Source organism: Lepidochelys kempii, chromosome 16, assembly GCF_965140285.1.
Source record: "Lepidochelys kempii isolate rLepKem1 chromosome 16, rLepKem1.hap1, whole genome shotgun sequence".
Classification (NCBI taxonomy): domain Eukaryota; kingdom Metazoa; phylum Chordata; order Testudines; family Cheloniidae; genus Lepidochelys; species Lepidochelys kempii.
The window spans coordinates 12720738-12740561 of NC_136395.1; the positions used below are offsets into that span (position 1 = coordinate 12720738).

The following is a 19824-nucleotide window of genomic DNA, read 5'->3' on the forward strand; positions in this document are numbered from 1 at the left end:
GGTTGTGCCTGAATGGGAGTGAAGGACTGCAAGAGTGTGCACGTCCAAGAGTGTGTACGGGTGTGTGTGTGTGCAAGAGGGCTTGTGAGCGAGTCTCAGAAATGTGTGTAAGCAAAAGAAAGAGAGGGATGAATATGTACGAAGTGTGAGTCAGAGAGCGTGTGTGTGTGAGAGAGAGAACGGGAGTGTATGTGTGAGGAGAGAGAGAGGTCTGATTCTTCATGGTATGTGCCTTGTATCATAGAATTGTAGGACTGGAAGGGTTCTTGAGAAGTCATCTACCTCAGCCCCTTGCACACATGGCAGGACACCATCACCATCACTGACACCAGTGCAAAGAAGAGCATAAAGTGCCACCAGGTCAGAATCATGCCGACTTTGCGCCCCCTTAGGACTGTAGTCAATGACAACACAAGGTGCAGGGCTATTAACAACTAGGCTCTGAGAGTACCAGTGTATTTGCTGAGCTCAGGATGGGAAATCAATGCCATCTGAGGGTATTGGCTTACTAAAACGATGTTCTCTTCCTAGTGGAGAGCTGAAGCCAGTCTCTCTTCCTGCTGTTTCAGCTAATTCCTCATCAGTTTGCTCCTGATTTGTTCTCGCTCTGACAAGCCACAATGAACTGCATTGTAATTCCATTTCTTTCACCGTTTTAAATCCCATTCTACAAGCCGTACTAATAAGGTGATGAAAAATAACAAAGAAACCTCCCAGGGCCGCAGGCAGCATCAGGATATCTGAAAGTCCTCAGTCACACAGCAAGATGCACTGGGCCAGGGACCTGAGTTTGAATGCAGGAGCCAGGAGGCACCTGTGGGCAAAACCATAACCCCACTCAGCAAACCAGAAGGGGATTGAGTATGTGCTGACCACACCACAACATGGAAGTCATTCACCAAGAGATACATACACAGGCTGAGGGAGAGGACTGCAGTTTGGGAGTCCATTCTCGTCGAAGGCATTCAGGTCACATCGGCACCAATCCTCGATAACGTCTCCTTTCCCTGAGCACCAGTATGAGCTCATCAGGGCTCCCATGAAGGCCTGGAAAGTTTTATTAAAAAGAAACAAACATGTAAACGCTGAAAGCTCAGGGAAATCAGCTAACACCTAGTCCTTACCCTGCCCCAATTATCAATGTCAATGTCATTAGATCTGGAAAGGATGAAGTAGGGGCTTCTGCATGCAATGGGACTCAGGAGACCTGGGTTTAATTCCCAGCTCTGCCACTGACTTCCCATGTGTCCTTGAGAAAGTCATTTACTCTGTGCTTCAGTTCCCACGTCTGTGGGATAATGGGGGATAATGATTTGGTCTTGATTGTTTAGACTGTACACTTCTTCCAGCAGGGTCTGTATCTCTTTATGTATCTGTACAGCGCTGACCACAAAGGGAGTCTTTTGAGATGTAAAAGGGCCCATGTGGTCCCCTGGGACTTTATTGCAGAAGGACAGGGATAAACCCAATTCCAACAAGTCTGGGCTCCCTTAACTTGACCTGAAGTTTCAGTAGGATGTACTACTGTTCTTTACTTCCAACTTTTAATATTCTTATGCTCCACCCCAGAACTGACTGCATTTCAAAGGTGAGTAGAATGACTCTTGAATAAAAAGCACCCAGGGGCCATCATGCATGCTGTACTCACACACTCCTGACTCATATGAGCAGTCCAGCTGAAGTGAGTGGTGCTACTTGCTTGAGTAAGGATTACTCACAAGAGTAAGAATTGCAGGACTAGGTACCCTAGTAGGTACAACCAGAAGAGTTTGTAAAAGCACTTTAGGGAGTGCATCTAATGGAAATTATTAATACCTATGCACTGCCATTAACATGACAAGAACTCCTCACTGCGGTTGCTACCGCCTGAGAGGACTGATACTACAATATAAGCCTCAGAAGCAATAATGATCCTCATGGATCAGACAGCATGATTGGCCCTAGATTAGTAAAGGTGAAATCATTTTTTAAAAAATCTAACTTGCTTAGAATCTATTCCTGATGATTGTTCACTTTTTGCAGTTCACTTGGCTTAGGACAGAGAGACAGAGCAGGTCAGTTTCACTGCCTGGTTCTCACGCGCTAGCCCCAGGCTGCTGGAGCTGAGTTGCTAATACCGCAGGGGAACGCTTAAAACAAAACCAGCACCCGGTCTAGTGGTTCAGCTCTGTAACTGGGTCTCAGGAAACCCGGGTTGTAGAGACAGGAGTCCCTCCCACTGGCTGCATAACCTTAAGTTGCTTCTCCTCTGTTGCCCCTCTCCTCCTTTGTCGGTCTCCTCTACTTAGACCATTAGCTCTTTGGGGCAGGGGCTGTCTCCCACTATGTGAACGTACAGCACCTGGCACCCAGGTGTTCCAGCCTCCATTTAGGTTTCTAAGAGATATGGCAATAATGAAACTCTGACTTCACTGTAATTGTTTTTTAAAATCTGCTTCTATTAGCTTTTGCAATTCCTTTCCCAAGGTATTAGAAGACCTACATTTTGGACCCCAAACTTCTGAGCAGTGTCCCCTATATACCTAACAGCTCTCTTGGCTTTCCCGCCCCAGCCAGCTCTGATCTGACAAATCCCCAGTACTTAAAGCAGCACTACTTCACCCCCTTCAAATCTCCAAAAGTGCCCGACCGCAGCTGCCTGGCCCACGTGAGAAGACTAACTTTAAGGGCTACACCTTAAAGCCTGAAATCACCCCTTGGAGGGGACAGGAATGGCTTCAGCAGATTTGGTATTTAACACAACACTGTAGTAAAAGCACCTTCCTCGAACCATTGAGAAAAAGGGTATAAATAGAGACATACGTCACACTCTATTGTTTCAGAGTAGCAGCCGTGTTAGTCTGTATTCGCAAAAAGAAAAGGAGGACTTGTGGCACCTTAGAGACTAACCAATTTATTTGAGCATAAGCTTTCATGAGCTACAGCTCACTTCATTGAATGCATCTAATGAAGTGAGCTGTAGCTCACGAAATCTTATGCTCAAATAAATTGGTTAGTCTCTAAGGTGCCACAACTCCTCCTTTTCTTTTTACTCTATTGTTTGGGATTTTGACAATTTCCCCAAACACGCAACCACCTTTATAATAAAGCGCCTTGAGTCACCCAAGTCTGCAATATTTCTGCTTCCAGGCATTTATTAAATGTTTTCCACTCAAAAAATAAAAATAAAAAATAAAAATAAAAAGCGGGGGGAGGGAAGGGGATGAGAAAGAGAGCAAAAGAGAGAGAAAATACATCATTACTCTTTAGATCCTAAGTAAAAGCCTAAAAGCGGAAAGGGTATTTTTAGACAATTAGAGAATGTCTAGAACAGACAGACAGACAGATCAGATACATGAGAATGAATTGTCTCATGTTGCAACCATATAATAATCTCTCAACCTCTGTATTACCCAGAGGGTCTGCTATAACTAATGTGACCAGGAATTAATGAAAAGGAAAAATACATAAGCAAAAATACATCAGTCCCATTCCATAACTGGGGGATGTGGGGGGCTGTACTGCTGACCTAGGTACGATGCCATAGGTGGCTGCCCAGGATGATTCTTTCTAAATGGGGCCACAGCTTGGATGGGATTTCCTGATGGTTTTGAAAGAAGAGGAGAAACTGACACATGGATTTTAGAAAAGCATGAGGGAGCCTGAGAGAGAGAGAAGGTTGGATTTCCAAGAGGATTTGAAGGGCATGGAGCTGAGAGTACTCTCCAGCCAGGCCAGGAATGGGGAAGGAAAGACATTAGATCATCCTTGGCCTTTGAACTGCTCCTCCTGCTCCATGTTATGTGTCCTGCAATAGACTCACTGTTTACAGCTCCCTGCTGGCCCACATGGGTGCGGGCTCCCCTCACATCTCCAGCCAACAGGGGAGACTCGGGGAGCTTGCTGGAGTGAGCGGGGCCATGTGCAGCGTGTCGGAGCAGAGCACCAGGTGGAGCCGAAGAGAGAGAAAACACCTGAACCACTCAATAGGAAATAGCTTCCAGCTCTCTGAGCTCAACGTCCGCTAGCGCCTATGGGGTGGGAGCCTGCAGAGACAGCTGTGTCAGGCTGCCCAGGAAAGTCACCTGGGCCCAAAGCAAGGTCTGCTAAGCAATGGATTTCCTCTCAGTGACTACACTGCCCTCCTGCCACCCCCGTACCGCTAGGGTTGCCAGGCGTCCAGTTTTCGACCGGAATACCCAGTCAAAAAGGGTCGTGGCAGCTCCTGTTGGCACTGTTGACCGCGCCGTTAAAAGTCTGGTTGGCGGCGAAGTGGGGCTAAGACAGGCTCCCTGCCTGGCTCCGCGCAGCTCCCGGAAGCAGCTGGCACGTCTCTGCGGCCCCTAAGTGGCCGGCAATCAGAGAAGCGCCGCACGATGCCCCCACCCCTTAGCTCAGCGCCCGCAGCTCCCTTTGGCTGGGAACCGTGAGCAATGGGAGCTGTGACGGGGGTGCCTGCGGGCGTGGGGCAGTGCGCAGAGGCCCCTGGCCCCTCTGCCAGGAGCCATGCAGAGCTGGAGCTGGCAGGCAGGGAGCCTGCCGTAGCCCTGCTGCGCCGCTGACCCGCAGCCACTTGAGGTAAGCGCCACCTGACTAGAGCATGCACCCCGCACCCCCTCCCGCACCCCAACCACCTGTCCCGACCCTGAGCCCCCTCCTGCACCCCACACCACTCAGCCCTGGCCCCACCCCAAGAGCCCACACCCCTTGTCCCAGCCCCGTGAAAGTGAGTGAAGTTCGGGGAGAGAGTGATGGAGGGAGGAGGGATGGAGTGAGTGGGATCAGGGCCTCAGGGAAGGGGCGGGGCAGGGGCGTTTGGTTTTGCGCGATTAGGAAGTTGGCAACCCTATGCACTACACACTGCCTTTCTGCCACCTGCGCACCCTCCCCACTGCCCCCTACCATCCCCACACTGCCCTCCTGTGACCCCCAAACCCCACACTGCCCCCAACCACCCCCTCACTGCACACCGCCCTCCTGCCATCACCGCACCCCACACTGCCCCCGGCCACCCCTGCACCGCACCCTACCATCCCTGCACCGCACCCTGCCGCCTGCCACCCCCTCACCGCACAGCACCCTCCTGCGACCCCCGAACCTCACACTGCTCCCTACCACCCCCTCACCGCACACCACCCTCCTGCCACCCCTGCACTTCACACTGCTCCCTACCACCCCCTCACTGCACACCACCCTCCTGCCACCCCCTCACCTCACACTGCTCCCTACCACCCCCTCACTGCACACCACCCTCCTGCCACCCCCGAACCTCACACTGCTCCCTACCACCCCCTCACCGCACACCACCCTCCTGCCACCCCCGAACCTCACACTGCTCCCTACCACCCCTTTCACCGCACACCACCCTCCTGCGACCCCCGCACCCCACACTGCCGCCTGCCACCCCCACTGAGCTGCCACCACATTACCTGTACTGTTCTCATACGTTACTCTTCACATCTATGGCCCTTGCTGTCTCTGCCAACCCATCTGAACCCGTGCCCAGTCTGCTGTCACACCATCATCCGAAAGCCTCACAACCTCAACCCCAAATGCTGCCGCCCCCTTGCACTCTCCCCCTACACACTGCCCGTGTGGTGCACGCCTGCCATGCCAGACACCCTGGCACCATCACAACATGCCCGTACATCCTCCATCTGCGTCATGTCGCCGTGCACTCACACTGCCCCGAGGATGGTGCAGCAGTGGGTGCATGGTCACTGGTATTCACGAACACGCATGCGCGAGGCTTCCACAGAGTCAGAGATCGGTGCTTTTGCAGCTCTTTCCCCCTCGCCTGGGCTCGCTCCTTGCTGGATACCCTGGCCACCTAATGATGTAATCTCATCCACCAATGGCCATACCCTTTAGCCCCATCCAAGAGTTAATTTCTTTTTTGTTGTTTACAGGAACTACATGCTCCCCCCGCCCCATTCCCCCGCAACCCGACACACTTTAATTCGATCCTGCAGGTACAGAGCCCTGATCTGCCTTGTGTCAACCTTTACACAAACGAGGTTAGCCCATCGATGCGTCCTTCAATTCCACTCATTAGGCTGAGCGCACCTACGCACAGTAACAGAGTTACACGAGAAACAATGGGCCCCCGGCCCTGACAGCAGCCTCTATTCAATTTCGCTGACATTTGTTTATAGAGGAGCAGCTGGCTGACGTCAAACCGAGCCAGGAGAGGCTGGGCGTCGGGCTCAGCAGACAGCCAGTGGGCAGGCTTCGGCAGAGCTGCGCGTTGCTTGTTTTTAATCAGGGTTTCTAGTAAGTGTGTGCGCTGGGGAGTGTGTGCGTGGGGAGCTGGGGCGGAGGGGGGGAATCAGAGGAAGGGAAGAAGTCAGGTGCTTTGGAAAAACAGGTCGCGACAAAGGTCAAAGCAGTTCCTGAAGCAGGATTCCAGCAGAATCCTGCAGCCTCCAGGAAGCTGCATTACCCTTCCAGGACACCGCTGTACAATCCTGGGGCTCCAAATTCCCTTTGGGGCCACCGCCTTGCCCCTCGGAGCTCCATGTCTACCTTAGCGTACCCACTGTAACCTTCAGGGGTTCCCTGATGCCTTCAAGGGACATTGCCACAACATTCAGGGCTCTGCACTGTGCTTGGGTGCCCCTGCTGCAAAGTGGGGTGCCCAGCTGATTCTGCCGTAGCCTGTAGGAGTCCAGTATCTCCTCCTGTGGGACCACCCAGTAACCTTCAGGAATTCTCTGCTGCCCGGTAGGGACGTAGTACTTGATGAGTGGGACCTGCCTGGCTCATTGGGTACGAATGTGTCTTTTGGGGGTGCTATCTGGTTCTTGGAGGGGCTCAGTCTCAGAGAGCGGTAATGCTCAAGAGCTATCTGCTACCCTGCAAGCTGGGCTGTCACCATAACCCGGCTGCCTGCTTGCTTTCTCCCTCTCCTGAGCATCGTAAAGAAGGAAGGGATGCTGCACAGAGCCCGCTTACATAGACAAAGGTGAAACTGCAATCACTGTAATCCAAACAGTGACCCTCAGGGGGAAAAAGACTGCTTGCAGATGGCAATGGTGGGACACATATGAAGGGGGAGAGATCTGTCATATATCCATCTTTGATTATCGAGTGTATCTTCAAACACAGCTGTGCTCGGGCCCAAAACACCTTTAATCCAGCCCTGACCCTGGGCGACTGAAGACTCTCTGTTCCCTGTTTTGGCATTAGGGCGTCTGTGACTGGGGGCTAATCCCCCGGAAGGCTACCCTTTCTTGTCCTTGACACAGCTACCTCATTGCTTTGGTGTCTGTGATTGAAAGGTACTTCTCCCCGCTCCCATACCCAAAGTTAACCCTTCTCTCTCTTCGACATCACCGTCTTAGGACATTGGCAAGGGAGGCCCACAGCACCATAAAGTTAACCCTGGATGTGCTGATTTAGGGCCCGATCCTGGCTAAGTACTGAGCCATGGCAAGTCAAGGGACGTGAGGGTGCTCAGCACCTCACAGGGTTGGGCCCTCCATGTTGGAGGCGCCTGGGATGGCAGAGTAACTCCCTTCCCACAATGCACTGAACAGGCTGCTTGTCCTGTGGGAGCTAACCACTCCCCAGCACCCCGACCCTGCTCTGAGTCCTCAGGCAAATTTCTCCTTCATTTTAAAGTATTCAAATTGTATGGCTTCCCTGTGAGTCAGGGCACTTGGTTTACATCCTTCAGTGCCAGAGGAAGATTTATGAGAATAGAAACTGGCTCAGAAGTTTTATTTTCTAGATGAGGAATCATGCCATTAGATATATAGCGTTATGAATCACCGCAACAGCATCAAATTTGCTCTTAAAGGTATAATAAGACTGACACCCCACACCCACACATACCCATATAATGGATTGATGGTTCCCCCCCCCAAGATGGCTACTTTGTTTGTTTCGACGTGAACAAGAGATAAAGGGCCGTAAAACTCCATCTTGCCATACGTTGAGTCTATTCTTAACAAATATTAGGAAAATGAATGACCCACGTACCCCATCTATCATTGACGTGAGTGCAGATGGGTCTTTCTTCCCCTCTTGTTTGTGCCACGGTGAACACAGGGCTTGCTTAGTTTTCATGGCTCAGAGGCTCCGCAACTGAATACAGAAACATTTTAACAGTCTGCTGACAGCTCAAATCCGGGTGAGAAAGGGAAGGATGGAAAGTCATTCCTGTATTACAGCTTTTTGGTGGTTGCTGGGAAATGTCCTGCGGGCCCCAGTCCAGCTCCCAGGACCTTGAACACAAAGAAAGTTCCACGACCAGGGCTGACTGAGGAACAGCTGCAGGATAGTGGGGAGGGAGAATCTACTTCAAGTGCCCGAGCTTTCAGGCCAGCCTTCTCATAAGGACTCAACACCCACCATGGGGCTCAGGATTTCCAAAGAGCTCAGAGGGTTGGGTGCATGTTGGGCGCTGAGCATGTCTGAAAATGTGGCCTCAACTGGAGCTGCTAAGGATTGGAAATCTGGCCTTACTTATTCTTTGGATCAAAGAACTTTTGTGGTTAGTACATGCCTCATTTTCAGGAAGAATTACAGAGGGGAATATATGGATCGGGGGAAAAAATGAAGTCAGGTTGAATGCGGAAGTGAATTTCTGTGAGGGAATCTGGCTATAGACTGTTTGGATGGATTATTCCAATAGAAATTGGCTATTCTGGTACATTGTGTGTCTTGCATTGGTTTCCCGGATAAGCCTCTCAAACCTTAATCTCTGTTTTCCCCCAGTGACTAACTTCTTGGTTAGACCAATCTCAGCAATAAATGAGAGTTCCATCTTTTTCTTGTTACTCCATGGCCTCCTTCAAACAGTACAGGGGACAGCCCCTTTGCCAGGAGGAATGGGTAAAGGGCTCGAAATCAGCATGTCTCTCAAAACCAAGAGGAGCTTCTAACCAAACGATGTATGCAATCATGGAGTCTTTTCTGCATCTGGCAGCAGGGTGCTAGATGCCTGGGTTCCATTGTCAGTTCTGCTGCTCGTGCATTGGGATACCTTGGCCAACCTGCTTCACCTCCCCATGCCTCAGTTTTCCCACCTGTAAAATTGGGATAATAATCCTTCTTTATCACATCGGAGTGCCTGTGACGCTAAAAGGAAGTCATGGGGTTCCTCTCTTTATGCCCATTTATCCATTTTGCCTATATATAAATTGAGTGCATGCTCTCATGATGGTGAACCTGAACAAGATGCTGAGAAGACTTATTCTCTTGCAGCTGATTGCAAAGGGCATTGAGAAAGGAGCACCCATCTACTAGGACATTGTGGATCATCCCAAAAGAGTTAGATACAGATCTGATCTTTCTTATGCCTCCATCATCCTTTATGGGATAGCAGACTTTCCACTGTGACCTTCCATTCAATGGGCTGTTACTCAAAGCTGCTTTCCCTCTTGTGCATCATACATGCCTTGTTTCTACTGTGTAGTCTGACTGCCTCTAGGCCCCATCTGTTACTCTCTGGTCTCCGAGGTGCACCCTGTGACCTGGCTATGTGGTCTCCATGCATTTCCAAGGCATCAATAAAGGTATCTCTAGGCAACGCTACATGAGTTCCAAAGTCACGTCACATCCCTCTGGAAAGAAGAACCAAGGCCATGGCCCCATTCTTCCATTCTGAAGCTGCTAACTTAGCCAAAACATGGGATCGGCTTGATCTCTGGTGGCAGTTAGTCCCACAGCCAAGACTAACATCCTGCTTTTCTGTACCACTAACTTGACACTGGGGTTCATTAACCACACAATCCTCCTTGTCAAATACAGCTACGGCTGTGGGGAGTGGAGCAAGGAGTGCCCTTCAGATACAGCAGCCAGTTCATACCTTTATCATGATAACAGGGCAAATCCTGTGCAGGTAAATGCTACAAGTTTTTACAGCACCTAACACAAGGGGATGCTGATCCATGACAAGGGCCCCTATGCACTACAGTAATACAAATAATGCCCTGGGCATTATTCATCGACATTCATTTATTGGCGAGTGAAGGTTCTGCAAGGATTAGGGCCATATAAGCACCTAGACAGACAGAACCGTAATCTCAGGTCAGACCTCGGTTTCAGTGCATTTCAAACCCAGCAGCATGGCTCAATGGGCTTCAGCAGGAGATAAATGCTACTCCATATAAGTTACAACATCTAATAGAGGAGATAAAAATAAAGGACTTCCCAGACCAGGGACTCTTTCCAGGATTATGGAGTTTGCGTCTGCAAGTCTGTTCCAGATTCAGAGCAAAGGAAGGTGAAATTTCCCTACTGTTGTTGGCAGGCGACCACATCTTCTAGTGCTCACACCCTCCTCTTCTCCGGCTGCTTCTCCCTGGGGAGCAGTATCTCCTGCCGTTCATCCTGTGAAGGGACTTCAACATTTTGCCAGAAAGCTCAGGGTGCTGGAAAGGATCCAGGATGGGCAATGCACTGGCTTCTATTATTGATGGGAACCAAGGGAGCAGCAGAGGAAACTGGAAAACCTGGCAGCATCAGACAACATTCATACTGTAGCAACAGTCCCGTTCAGGCGAGTCGGCTTTGCTTTCACACCTAGAATACAAAGCTCCCTATTACAGCACAATAGGTCAGATCAGAGCGGGCCTATTCACTAATGCAAGTCGGATGTGGACGAGATCCATATCAGGAAGAGGCCCGAGTGGCTAAACTTTGCACAGCGTATTAATGCAAGAATGATGAGTGCCAATTAACAGATATAAACGGCCTTCCTTCCCCCCCCCACTCAATAACAACGTTGTCCCCAGTTGCTCTGGCTCCCTTGCGACTTTGTCCATGGAAAAATAAATTACTGGCACCGACCTTCCATGTCTTCAGACTCTGCTTTGGGGGAATTATCTGCGTGCACAGAATGTTTTCTTTTCTTTCAGAAGCTTGCCTGGCCTTCCACTTCTGCACAGTCTGGCGGGACTAGGACCCAAGAGTGCTTGGAGAAGCTGGCGAGAGCTGCAGTGTTGGAACCAAGGCCCTATGAATGCCAGTTTCCCTGGCATTGCTGCCAGTCACAGGTACAGATTTTTCCTCCCCTCCCCTCCCCTAAAACAAGCAGCTCTGGGATACCACAGAGAAACAACCCTGAAAAATGTGACCAATGGGAAGGGGCACAAATGTCTGTCTGCTTGAACAGACTTCAAGGGATAAGAGCAAAATATCACAACCTTGTATGCAGTGCCTCCTGGCCAGCTGTAGGTCAGAAAGTGCTCTGAGTAAATCCACATTTGACATGCTCTAGCTCCTCTTTGATTGTATTCCTCCCTGCATTCGCGGAGGCTCTCAGCACTACGGCATCCCGATTCATTTTCTCAGTCCATGGCTCTGACTTCCCCAGGTCCAGGTTTGCTCTGCCTCCAGGGCAAACTGTGACATCATCAGAGAGAGTGATTAACTCATGGAAATCAGAGATGGCAAGGGGTGGCCTGGCCAAGCTGGCCATACCTACACTGGCTTGTGAGCCTTCCAGAGACCTTCCCAAGCTGATCTGCAGGTGCTTGGATAGTTGACTGTCAACAAACCCTCCTGTCCTCTCCCACCTGTCATCACTTCCTGCTTCCCCTCTGCCCCAGAGCATCCCAAGATGTGTGTTTGTGGATCTGGGGAGATGCTACACTATCAGTGTTCCCAGGGTTTTTCCCAGCAAACATAGATGTGCACTTCACTCCAATTCAGCCTGCGGAGCGCACCTTCCTCGGGGACGCTTGCTTTGCACATTGCTCCACCTGAACATCATGTTACAAAGCAAATCCCTGCTGGAAACGTGTGCTAACTCCCCATGATGACAAAGCATCCCTGCGCCTCGGCTCATGTTATCCAATTGGGCCTTTGGATCACACTGTTACGGGGTTTCTTGCAGCTCCTTTCAATCTCCCATTTTCCCTGGCAGAAACTCTAGCACAGAGGCTGCGGGGAGCACACCAAGACTCGCTGTCCTGGCGCACCCCCTCACAGTGAGACCCAGCACTGCAGCACGTCCGCCTCAATTTCCCCACAATGATCTTAAGCCTATTCCCGGCATAGAGCTGACCTGACCCCCCAGCAAATCCACCTTTCCATGGTAACAGTATCTTTTGGACAAACTCCCAACCTCCTCCCCCTGCCCCCCCAAAAAAAAACTCCAAAGGAATCTTTGGCCTAGCTGGGCTCAATGTCCAGCCCCCTTCCTTACAGGTAGGTCCCAGCTGCAATGGCAGTCTTCACATCCACCAACAGGTACCTGGGCTCTGGTCACCCCAACAAACTGCATCCTCCTACCAAGGGCCCTGGCCAGCCAAAGTCCTCAAACAGCTCGTGGCCCTCACCCAGGCTTCACACCCCCAGGCAGGAGCAATCTGTCTGCTCTCCTCCCAGCCAACACTCAGCTGCTGGGCTTTCCTCTGCAGTCAGCTCCTCTTCTTTCCTCCCCAGCCAGTTATCCCCACTGCTGGGCTTTCCTCAACATACGCCCCACATCCAGAGCAGATGACAGCAGGGTGGGGCTAAGTGAACTGGGCTGACTGCCCCACGGATTCCTGGTCCTTAAAGGGGTGGGCCACCCTGGCACAGGGGGTTCAACCATCAGTGATGGAAAGTAAATTCTTTGCCCAGGTGCTCAAATACCATGCAGGTGAGTGCAGTATGAGAACCCAAACAGAATGGATTCCCCCCTCCACCCCGAGCATCTGCCTTGGGAATAGTTGGGCATGGATGTGTGATAGTGATATCAGCTTAAAGGCAGGTATCAGAGCCAAAGCCCAGTTGGAATCCCATTCTCAAATGCCTATTAATTATTATTAGCTGTCCTACAGTAGCACTTAGGGTATGTCCACACTAGATTGCAAACCCAGATGTACTGGACCTGGGCTTGTGGTCTCATGTGTTTCCAAGCCAGTGCTTGAGCATCCACACTGCACTGTAAACCTGCGTTTACCATTGCTGGACTCAGGTCTCACACCTGTACTAACGTATCCCTACTGCGCCACACAGACTCTCTGACTCCGGTCTGCCGCTGGAGCTGCGCCCACGCTGCAAAACAACAGGCCTTGGGAGGGGCAGGTTAGACAGGCTGCCATTGCTTTTGCCACTGTGTCGTCTAGATCTGCTCAGAGCAGTAACGACACCGGCTCTTTGTCTGCAGCAGGACGGGGAACTTCTGAGAGAAAGCTTCGTGCAAACGCTGTCACAGAGTTGAGACATCTTGTGGGGGGTGCGTAACTTTCAATTACAGCCCCCCCACCCAGCCCAGCACCCAAAAGAGCTTTGGAAGGATGGGGGAGTGGAGCGTGTGACGAAGGGGTTTCCCTCCGTCTCTCCTTTCATGGCCTCATTTTCATCAGCGGGCCACAACCTTTCAGGCAGCGCAGCCAAGCAAACGAAGACAACCCTGCGGTCTCTGAGGGGGGTCTCTTAGTTGGGGATAACTCCAGACTGCCTCTGTGGGTCAGGCTCAATGCAAACACTGCGCGCTTCCTCAGTCCTGAAGCCGTGCCTCCCTCGGCCCCTCAGGGCCATGGGCCTGATCTCACATGCTGACTAGAGCTCCTTCTGTTCCGGCACGGAGGCCCCATGGCCGAGCCTGGCTGGCTAGTGTGCTCAGGCTTGGTACCATCGGAGGGGCACCTGCTAACCGGAATGCCGGGAAGAGCCAGTGAGAGCCTTCCCAGTTGGATTTTTCCACTTGGCCGTTTACTTGGCCAGATTTAAGGAGGACAGATGGCCAATATGTGTCTGAGTTTCCTTCTGTTTATCCCATCTGCTCCGGGCAGCAACTGAGAGTAAGAGAGAGAAGGGGAGGGGGGAAGGGAGGTGGGCAGCAAGCGGCATTTGGGGATTCCAGCAGAGTTGGCTTCATCGGTGGGGCTGCTTGCAGTTCCCTTTGCAACCCATCACCACCAGCCACAGCGTTCCAAGGACTCCGCGAGCCGGAGCATTTCCCAGACAGGCAGCACTGATGGGCAGACTCCTACAGCTGCCGAGGATGGGTGGGTGAAGCACTGATGAAGAGGACGGACTGGCTCTGAGGGGACAAACCTCAGTGCACATTTACTGATCAAGTTCCCAGCGCAGCCTTGTTTGTGCAGAGAAGCAGGTGGGTATTGTCCCCTCCTTAAAGTATATATTGGCCATACAAGCCTGTGTAAGGGGAGAGAAGGTAATAAGCATAGATACAGGCCTCTCTAGCGCTACCAGGAAAGCGCCTTTGATCGGAAGGGGGAGTACAAACAAGGCCATCATTTAAGGCCTCTGGCACACGGGGAAGTGTCAAGTGTTGGCTCGGCTGAACCTTTTCAGGGGAGGCCAGATCCATGCACAGACACAGGGGAGGGGGGCTGGATGAACACTGGCAACAAGAGACTGCAAAGTGCAGCCAGCGGCATCAGGTAGTAATGAAGAATTGTGCTCCCATCTAAAGAAACCTCCCCTCCCGCAACACACACACACACACAGTGGTACTGTGTATGCGGGAGGATCTCTCACCGGACTCGCACATGCGGTGAAGTGAGAGGTCTCCATTTGGGGCGGGGGAGATAAAGAAACGCCCCCATAGAGTCCACCAAAGGTCAGTATTGCTCACTGGACCCTGGGCATCTCCTTCAGCTGAGGAAGAACAAGGGTGCGAAGGGAGCCTGGCCTCTCCTCTTCCTGAGGCCACGTGGGAGGTGATGGTCCCTAGACTGCCACAGGTGTTTTTGACCATGCACTGGCAGCTCCACTCACGAAGCAAGCCCTTCCTGCAGGTTCTGTGCTGTGCTCTTTGCTGTGAGGGCGACACGGCGAGCGATTGATGCTGAAATTACTCACGTTTAAAATTAAATAAAGGTCCCAGAGGTCTCCTAAAATTCTAACTAGAAGTTAATTCATCTCCTTACATTCAAACAGAGCTTTGAATCAATCTCCCGCAGGAGACGAGATTAATCTCCCTTTGCTCCCCTTCCCCAGCAACCATCTAAGCGTTTCTGCAGCTGGCCAAGCTGCTCTGGGAGAGCTTGTGTGTGCGTGTGTGTTTGATGGGCGAAAGTGCAATGCAAATGAAATTATTATCTTGCAAGAGGAAGATCCCAGCCAGTCAGGTGTGACCCCCCCCCTCAAACCAGCATCCCTTGGCTTGCTATTGGTGCAGAAGGTGGATTCCTGTAGGTAACCAGCATACTATGCATGCACTGAATCTTCTAGGTCTCAATACTGTGATGTTCAGAGTGTGTGGGGGGAAGCGTAAGCTCCATTCTCTTCCTGCTGCCTCTCTGGGTTAGCGGGCTGGCTCATTTTCCAACCGCCTCTTCCAGGGGACTTGGAGGTTTACAGAGTATGCAAACCTGATGTCTCTCGCTTTCTCAGCCTGTGCCTCTGGGTGATTATCACGAGCGGGGCTGCTAGTCAATCACACAGCTGCAGAGAGCTGAGAAGTCAAAGAAGCAGAAAGGTGAGAATGATAATATTACAGGCTTTGCCTCTTTTCTCTTTCTCCTGGCTGCACTCAGAGCTGGAGGAATTCCCCCTGCCCGGTCGTTGCAGGAGATGGATGCTCCCCCGGCTCAAAGTTGGAGAGCAGTGCCAGGGAAACTCCAGGTGCAATGAGAATCACCTTGCCTGACCCAAGAGGTGGATGTGAGGCCAATGCAGGGCAGGAATACATTGGTGGAATAGCATGGGCTAAGCCCAGGAGACCAAATGACCATGGCAGACATCTAAACCGCACCCTCCTGAAGGCAGGGTGGAGTGATTCCTTTCCTTGGCACTGGAGCCTGTCTGAGAAAGGCTGTTGTTACATGTCTCTTCCTGTGGGGCTGTTTGATGGCTGCTGTGTTCACTTGATTGCATTCTGTGCCAAGGGTCACGGGGAGAGGGAGCTTTTCCATAAGACAGAACAAAGATGTAGCATGGGCAGAAACCTTTGTGCTTCACTGCATGAGCCGAACTGACCAATAAATGATGGAGGAGAGGGAGAAACCTCCGAAAATTGACAGGAAAGCGCATGTTGCGCCTCCCCCTGAAGCGCTGACTGGTCGCTGTCAGAGACAGGATCCTGGCATGGATGGACCATTGCTCAGTGCCAGTGGTGTTACGATGCACAAGCAGACGGAAGCAGGACAGAGACAGCAGACTAGTCTACACGCTGCGACAGTCCCCAGAGACCTTTAGTGAGACGATGCCCCGCACTGCATGCCTTAGTCCAGAGGTGGGCAAAGTACGGCCCGCGGGCCACATCTGGCCAGTGGGACCCTCCTGCCCGGCCCCTGAGCTCCTGGCCCGGGAGGCTTGCCCCCGGCCCCTCCCCTGCTGTTCCCCCCTCCCCTGCAGCCATGCTGCCGTATGGGCAGTGCTCTGGGGGGCGGGGCTGCGCACTCATTCAGGGGAGTGCGGCAACTGGTCTGGCTCCGGCCGGGCGGCACGGCTGCCAGACATGCTGCTCTGAGAGGCATGGTAAGAGGGCCAGGGCCAGAGGGTTGGAGGAGGGGTGGAGGGTCCCGGGGAGCAGTCAGGGGACAGGGAGCAGGGAGTTGGATAGGCGTGGGAGTCCCGGGGGGCCTGTCATGGGGCAGGGGTGTAGATAGGGGTCGGGGCAGTTAGGGGACAGGGAGCAGGGGGGTTGGATGGGGGTGAGGTCCCAGAGGGGGCAGTCAGGGGACAAGGAGCAGGAGGGGTTGGATTGGTCGGGGGTTCTGAGGGGGGCAGTCGAGGGGCAGAAAGTGGGAGGGGGCGGATAGGGGGCAGGGGCCAGGCTGTTTGGGGAGGCACAGCCTTCCCTACCCGGCCCTCCATACAGTTTCGGAACCCCATGTGGCCCTCAGGCCAAAAAGTTTGCCTGCCCCTGCTTTAGTCATAGCCTCTGCCTATTTGCATCAGGCTCGACTTAGACAGGAAGCAGAGGACTGGAGCTCACTCGAAACCATGCTGGGTAGCTGTTATAAACTGAAGAGAGGCAACAAAGTCACCTGCTCCACCCAAGACAGTTGAGTCGCATCAATTTGACTGGTAGAGCAGGAGTTCTCAGTGGAGAACAGCGCGTCCTTTCATTGCAGAAACCTTCATTAACAGCCCATGCATCGCAGCACAGACAGCCAAAGACGGCCAGGAATAGGTGTTTGAATTTTGAAATGAATTTCCTTGGGCCGGGCTCACCCCACCTGTTGCTGAGTCCCGCGGACACTGAAGCAGTTAAGTCGCTGGGGAAACGTTTGTGGAAAGAGAACGTTGAAGATCCATGTGTGCAAGTATTTGCAGGAAGTAAAGTTTGAATCCTCAGACCCAAGCACTCGCATAAGTGCTTGTGCATCCAATCTGCAATCAGAAATACTGTCCAGCATGTGACTTTTCGATCCACTGCAGCCTGGCAACACACAGGAAAATTCAAATATTCACTATGAAAGAGTCAACCCACAGGTTATTTACTAAATAACTGCGAAGAACTCATTATCTGCTTGCAGACACTCCACAGGAGAGCAATAGCTACATCAATTGAGTATTACCCACTCCCACAGCAGACAGCAAACGGGAGTTTTTGGAGGAATAACTGTGGATCCTGTGCTTGGAGGAAAACACGAGACTAGTTTGTGGGTGATTCGTGTTGAATGGCTGCTGCAGTGAAGTCTATCTCTCTGGGCTGAGTATTCACACCAGGCTGGACATCTTGGAGTTTGAGTGGGAGTCCTAGACACCTGCATTTGTTGTTTGTGCTCAAGGTCAATAAATATTTCTACCTCCGCAACTGGTGGAGACCAGCCCCAGTCCTCAAGCTTGATGCTGGAAGAGGATGCTTTGCCGGTCAATGTTTTCTTATCTTTCCCTTCTGCTCTCTTACAGAGTTGCTGTTCCTTAGAGCAAATCATCACCTAGGGCAAGTGTGTCATTTTACAGCCTGTGCCACATAAGGAGCAGCACATAGCTACGCTGTCCTGAGAGCAGGCCAGGAACCGCAGTGCGACTTCGAGAGTCACCTGGTTCCTCCTGGTCTCCCCATACTCTGGAGTGGGGGAAGTTATCTGTGCCAGATTTATGCTTGGTACAGATCACTTCCCCATCAGTACTGGTGCATGGTGAGGGAGGGAAGAGTCAAGGCTCTTCCCATTGCAGGCCCCTGTCTGCCAGTTCATGCAGGATGCGGAGTAACCCTGCATTGAAAGCTGCCGTCCCTTTCACGCACTGACCCATGATATGGGGTAGCATGCGCAGGGGGAAGCTGGTGACCTCTTGCATCCTTGCTTTGGTGTGTAAAGTAGCTCACAATTGTGCCCTCAACAGGAAAGAAACTTTCAAAGAATCAAAACAGGGCAAAGACCCAATGCAGGGGAGGGACAGGCAGAAGAATGGTGCACATCTGTATGTGCGCATAACTCAGCTCTGGCTGGGGAGGGTACTGCTCCCAGTGACTCCAGTGGAGACGAAGAATGGCCTGGTAGCTGGGCCTGTAGACTAGAACTCAGAAGAACCTGTGTCCCGTTCCTGGCTCTGCCACTATCTCTGTGTGACCTCAGGCAAGTCACTAAATCTGCCCTACACCTCTGCCGTGTAGGGTAAACCCCATGAACAGATACTATGGTGAACTCCTCTAGTGAGATGGGGACTTGGTATCCAGGGCTCAGTTTGGTCCTTTATCAGCTAGTGAAGTCCCTGAACCTAGCTCACTGCCTCTCTGCCTGGGGAGGACTGAGAGCACGCTGTAGGAGTAGGAATTGTCAGTGTACGGAGCAGCTAGAACCTAGGTCTGCTGGACACTGAGCAGCTGCCGTACCCATGTCACCACCCAACAGTTGTGGGCCAGCAGCGACCGACAGGCTGTGAGCCTGGAGGAGCAAAGTACCACAGAATGTGCTCCCCACAGAGGGCCTGTCTGGCTGTGCTCACGGGGGCCCTGATTGCTCCAGGCACACTATTTAAGCCTGGTGGGGACCCCAAGAAGTGGTCTGTGCAACCAGGTGGATCCCCATCTGGGTCTATGACAGACCCTGCTCCTTCGCCTTGCTTTGGTTCTTGGTTTCTGACCTTGGCGTCGGTTCTTGATTTCCGACTCCAGCCCTGCCCACTTGGCCCGGCTGCCCATACCCTGGCCGTGACAATTTGGTAGGATCAATTTCAATAGGTAGTGAACTTAGCCCAGGGGTGTCATGAAAGTTTCCATTGCCTATTCTCCTACCAGCAATCCTGACCCTGTAGGATTCTTTACAATAGAGGGCCTGCGTCATTCCAACCCCAATTCTTTCAGTCAATGGGGACGCTGCGCTCTCCCCAGTAGAAATCATGCTGAGGGCACCGAGCCTGCTGTAAGAGCGATGCCGTGAACATCTTGGCTCTCTCCCCACACTGGGACGGAGAGACCTGACTCAGTTTCCCACAGAAGCGACGGCAAGTTCTTACTGGGGGTTCCTGGCTGGCGGCTGTGAATTACAGCTGATTGGCTCTGAAGACATCGGGAGCTGTCTCACTCAACAGAGGATGGAGAGCTAAAGGGCGGGGGGGGGAGGGAATAACCTGCTGAAGCACAAGGAGAGGAGGATCAGAGAAAGAGAGGAGCGGAGGGAAGGAATGGGGAGAAAGGGGCGGGCAGACCAGATGAAAAAAAGGTTTTAAGAAAAAATGAAAAGGAGGAAAGAGAGAAAGGGGAAAAGAATGGAACAGAAGAAAGTAGGAAGTGATATGAAATAACTGACAGACAGAGAGATTGACAGCAAAAGACAGAGGGCAAGCTGTGGTGGGGGGTGGACATGGAAGACAAAAGGAGTTAATTACCTGTGTCCTGCCCCAGACAAAAACAGGGCCCCTAGCAGGACTGTGGGTGGGTAAGTGGGGCCTGTAACAAAGGCAAGCATCAGAGACTCCAGCCGGACAGAGGAGGCCTAGGCCGGGTTACAGCTGCTGTGCAATGGTGCCACATGGTCACCG

General features: G+C 52.1%; 1 protein-coding gene across 5 annotated transcripts in view; it reads right to left on the reverse strand.

Moving 5' to 3' along the window:
• ASTN2 (astrotactin 2) overlaps positions 1–19824 on the reverse strand; it is a 602317-nt gene that overhangs the window by 150968 nt on the left and 431525 nt on the right. For all 5 annotated transcript variants that reach the window (XM_073314892.2, XM_073314893.2, XM_073314894.2 and 2 more), the window contains one exon: positions 914–1047. In XM_073314892.2, coding sequence (XP_073170993.1) covers positions 914–1047 — 134 coding nt within the window. The remainder of the gene's footprint in view (positions 1–913; positions 1048–19824) is intronic.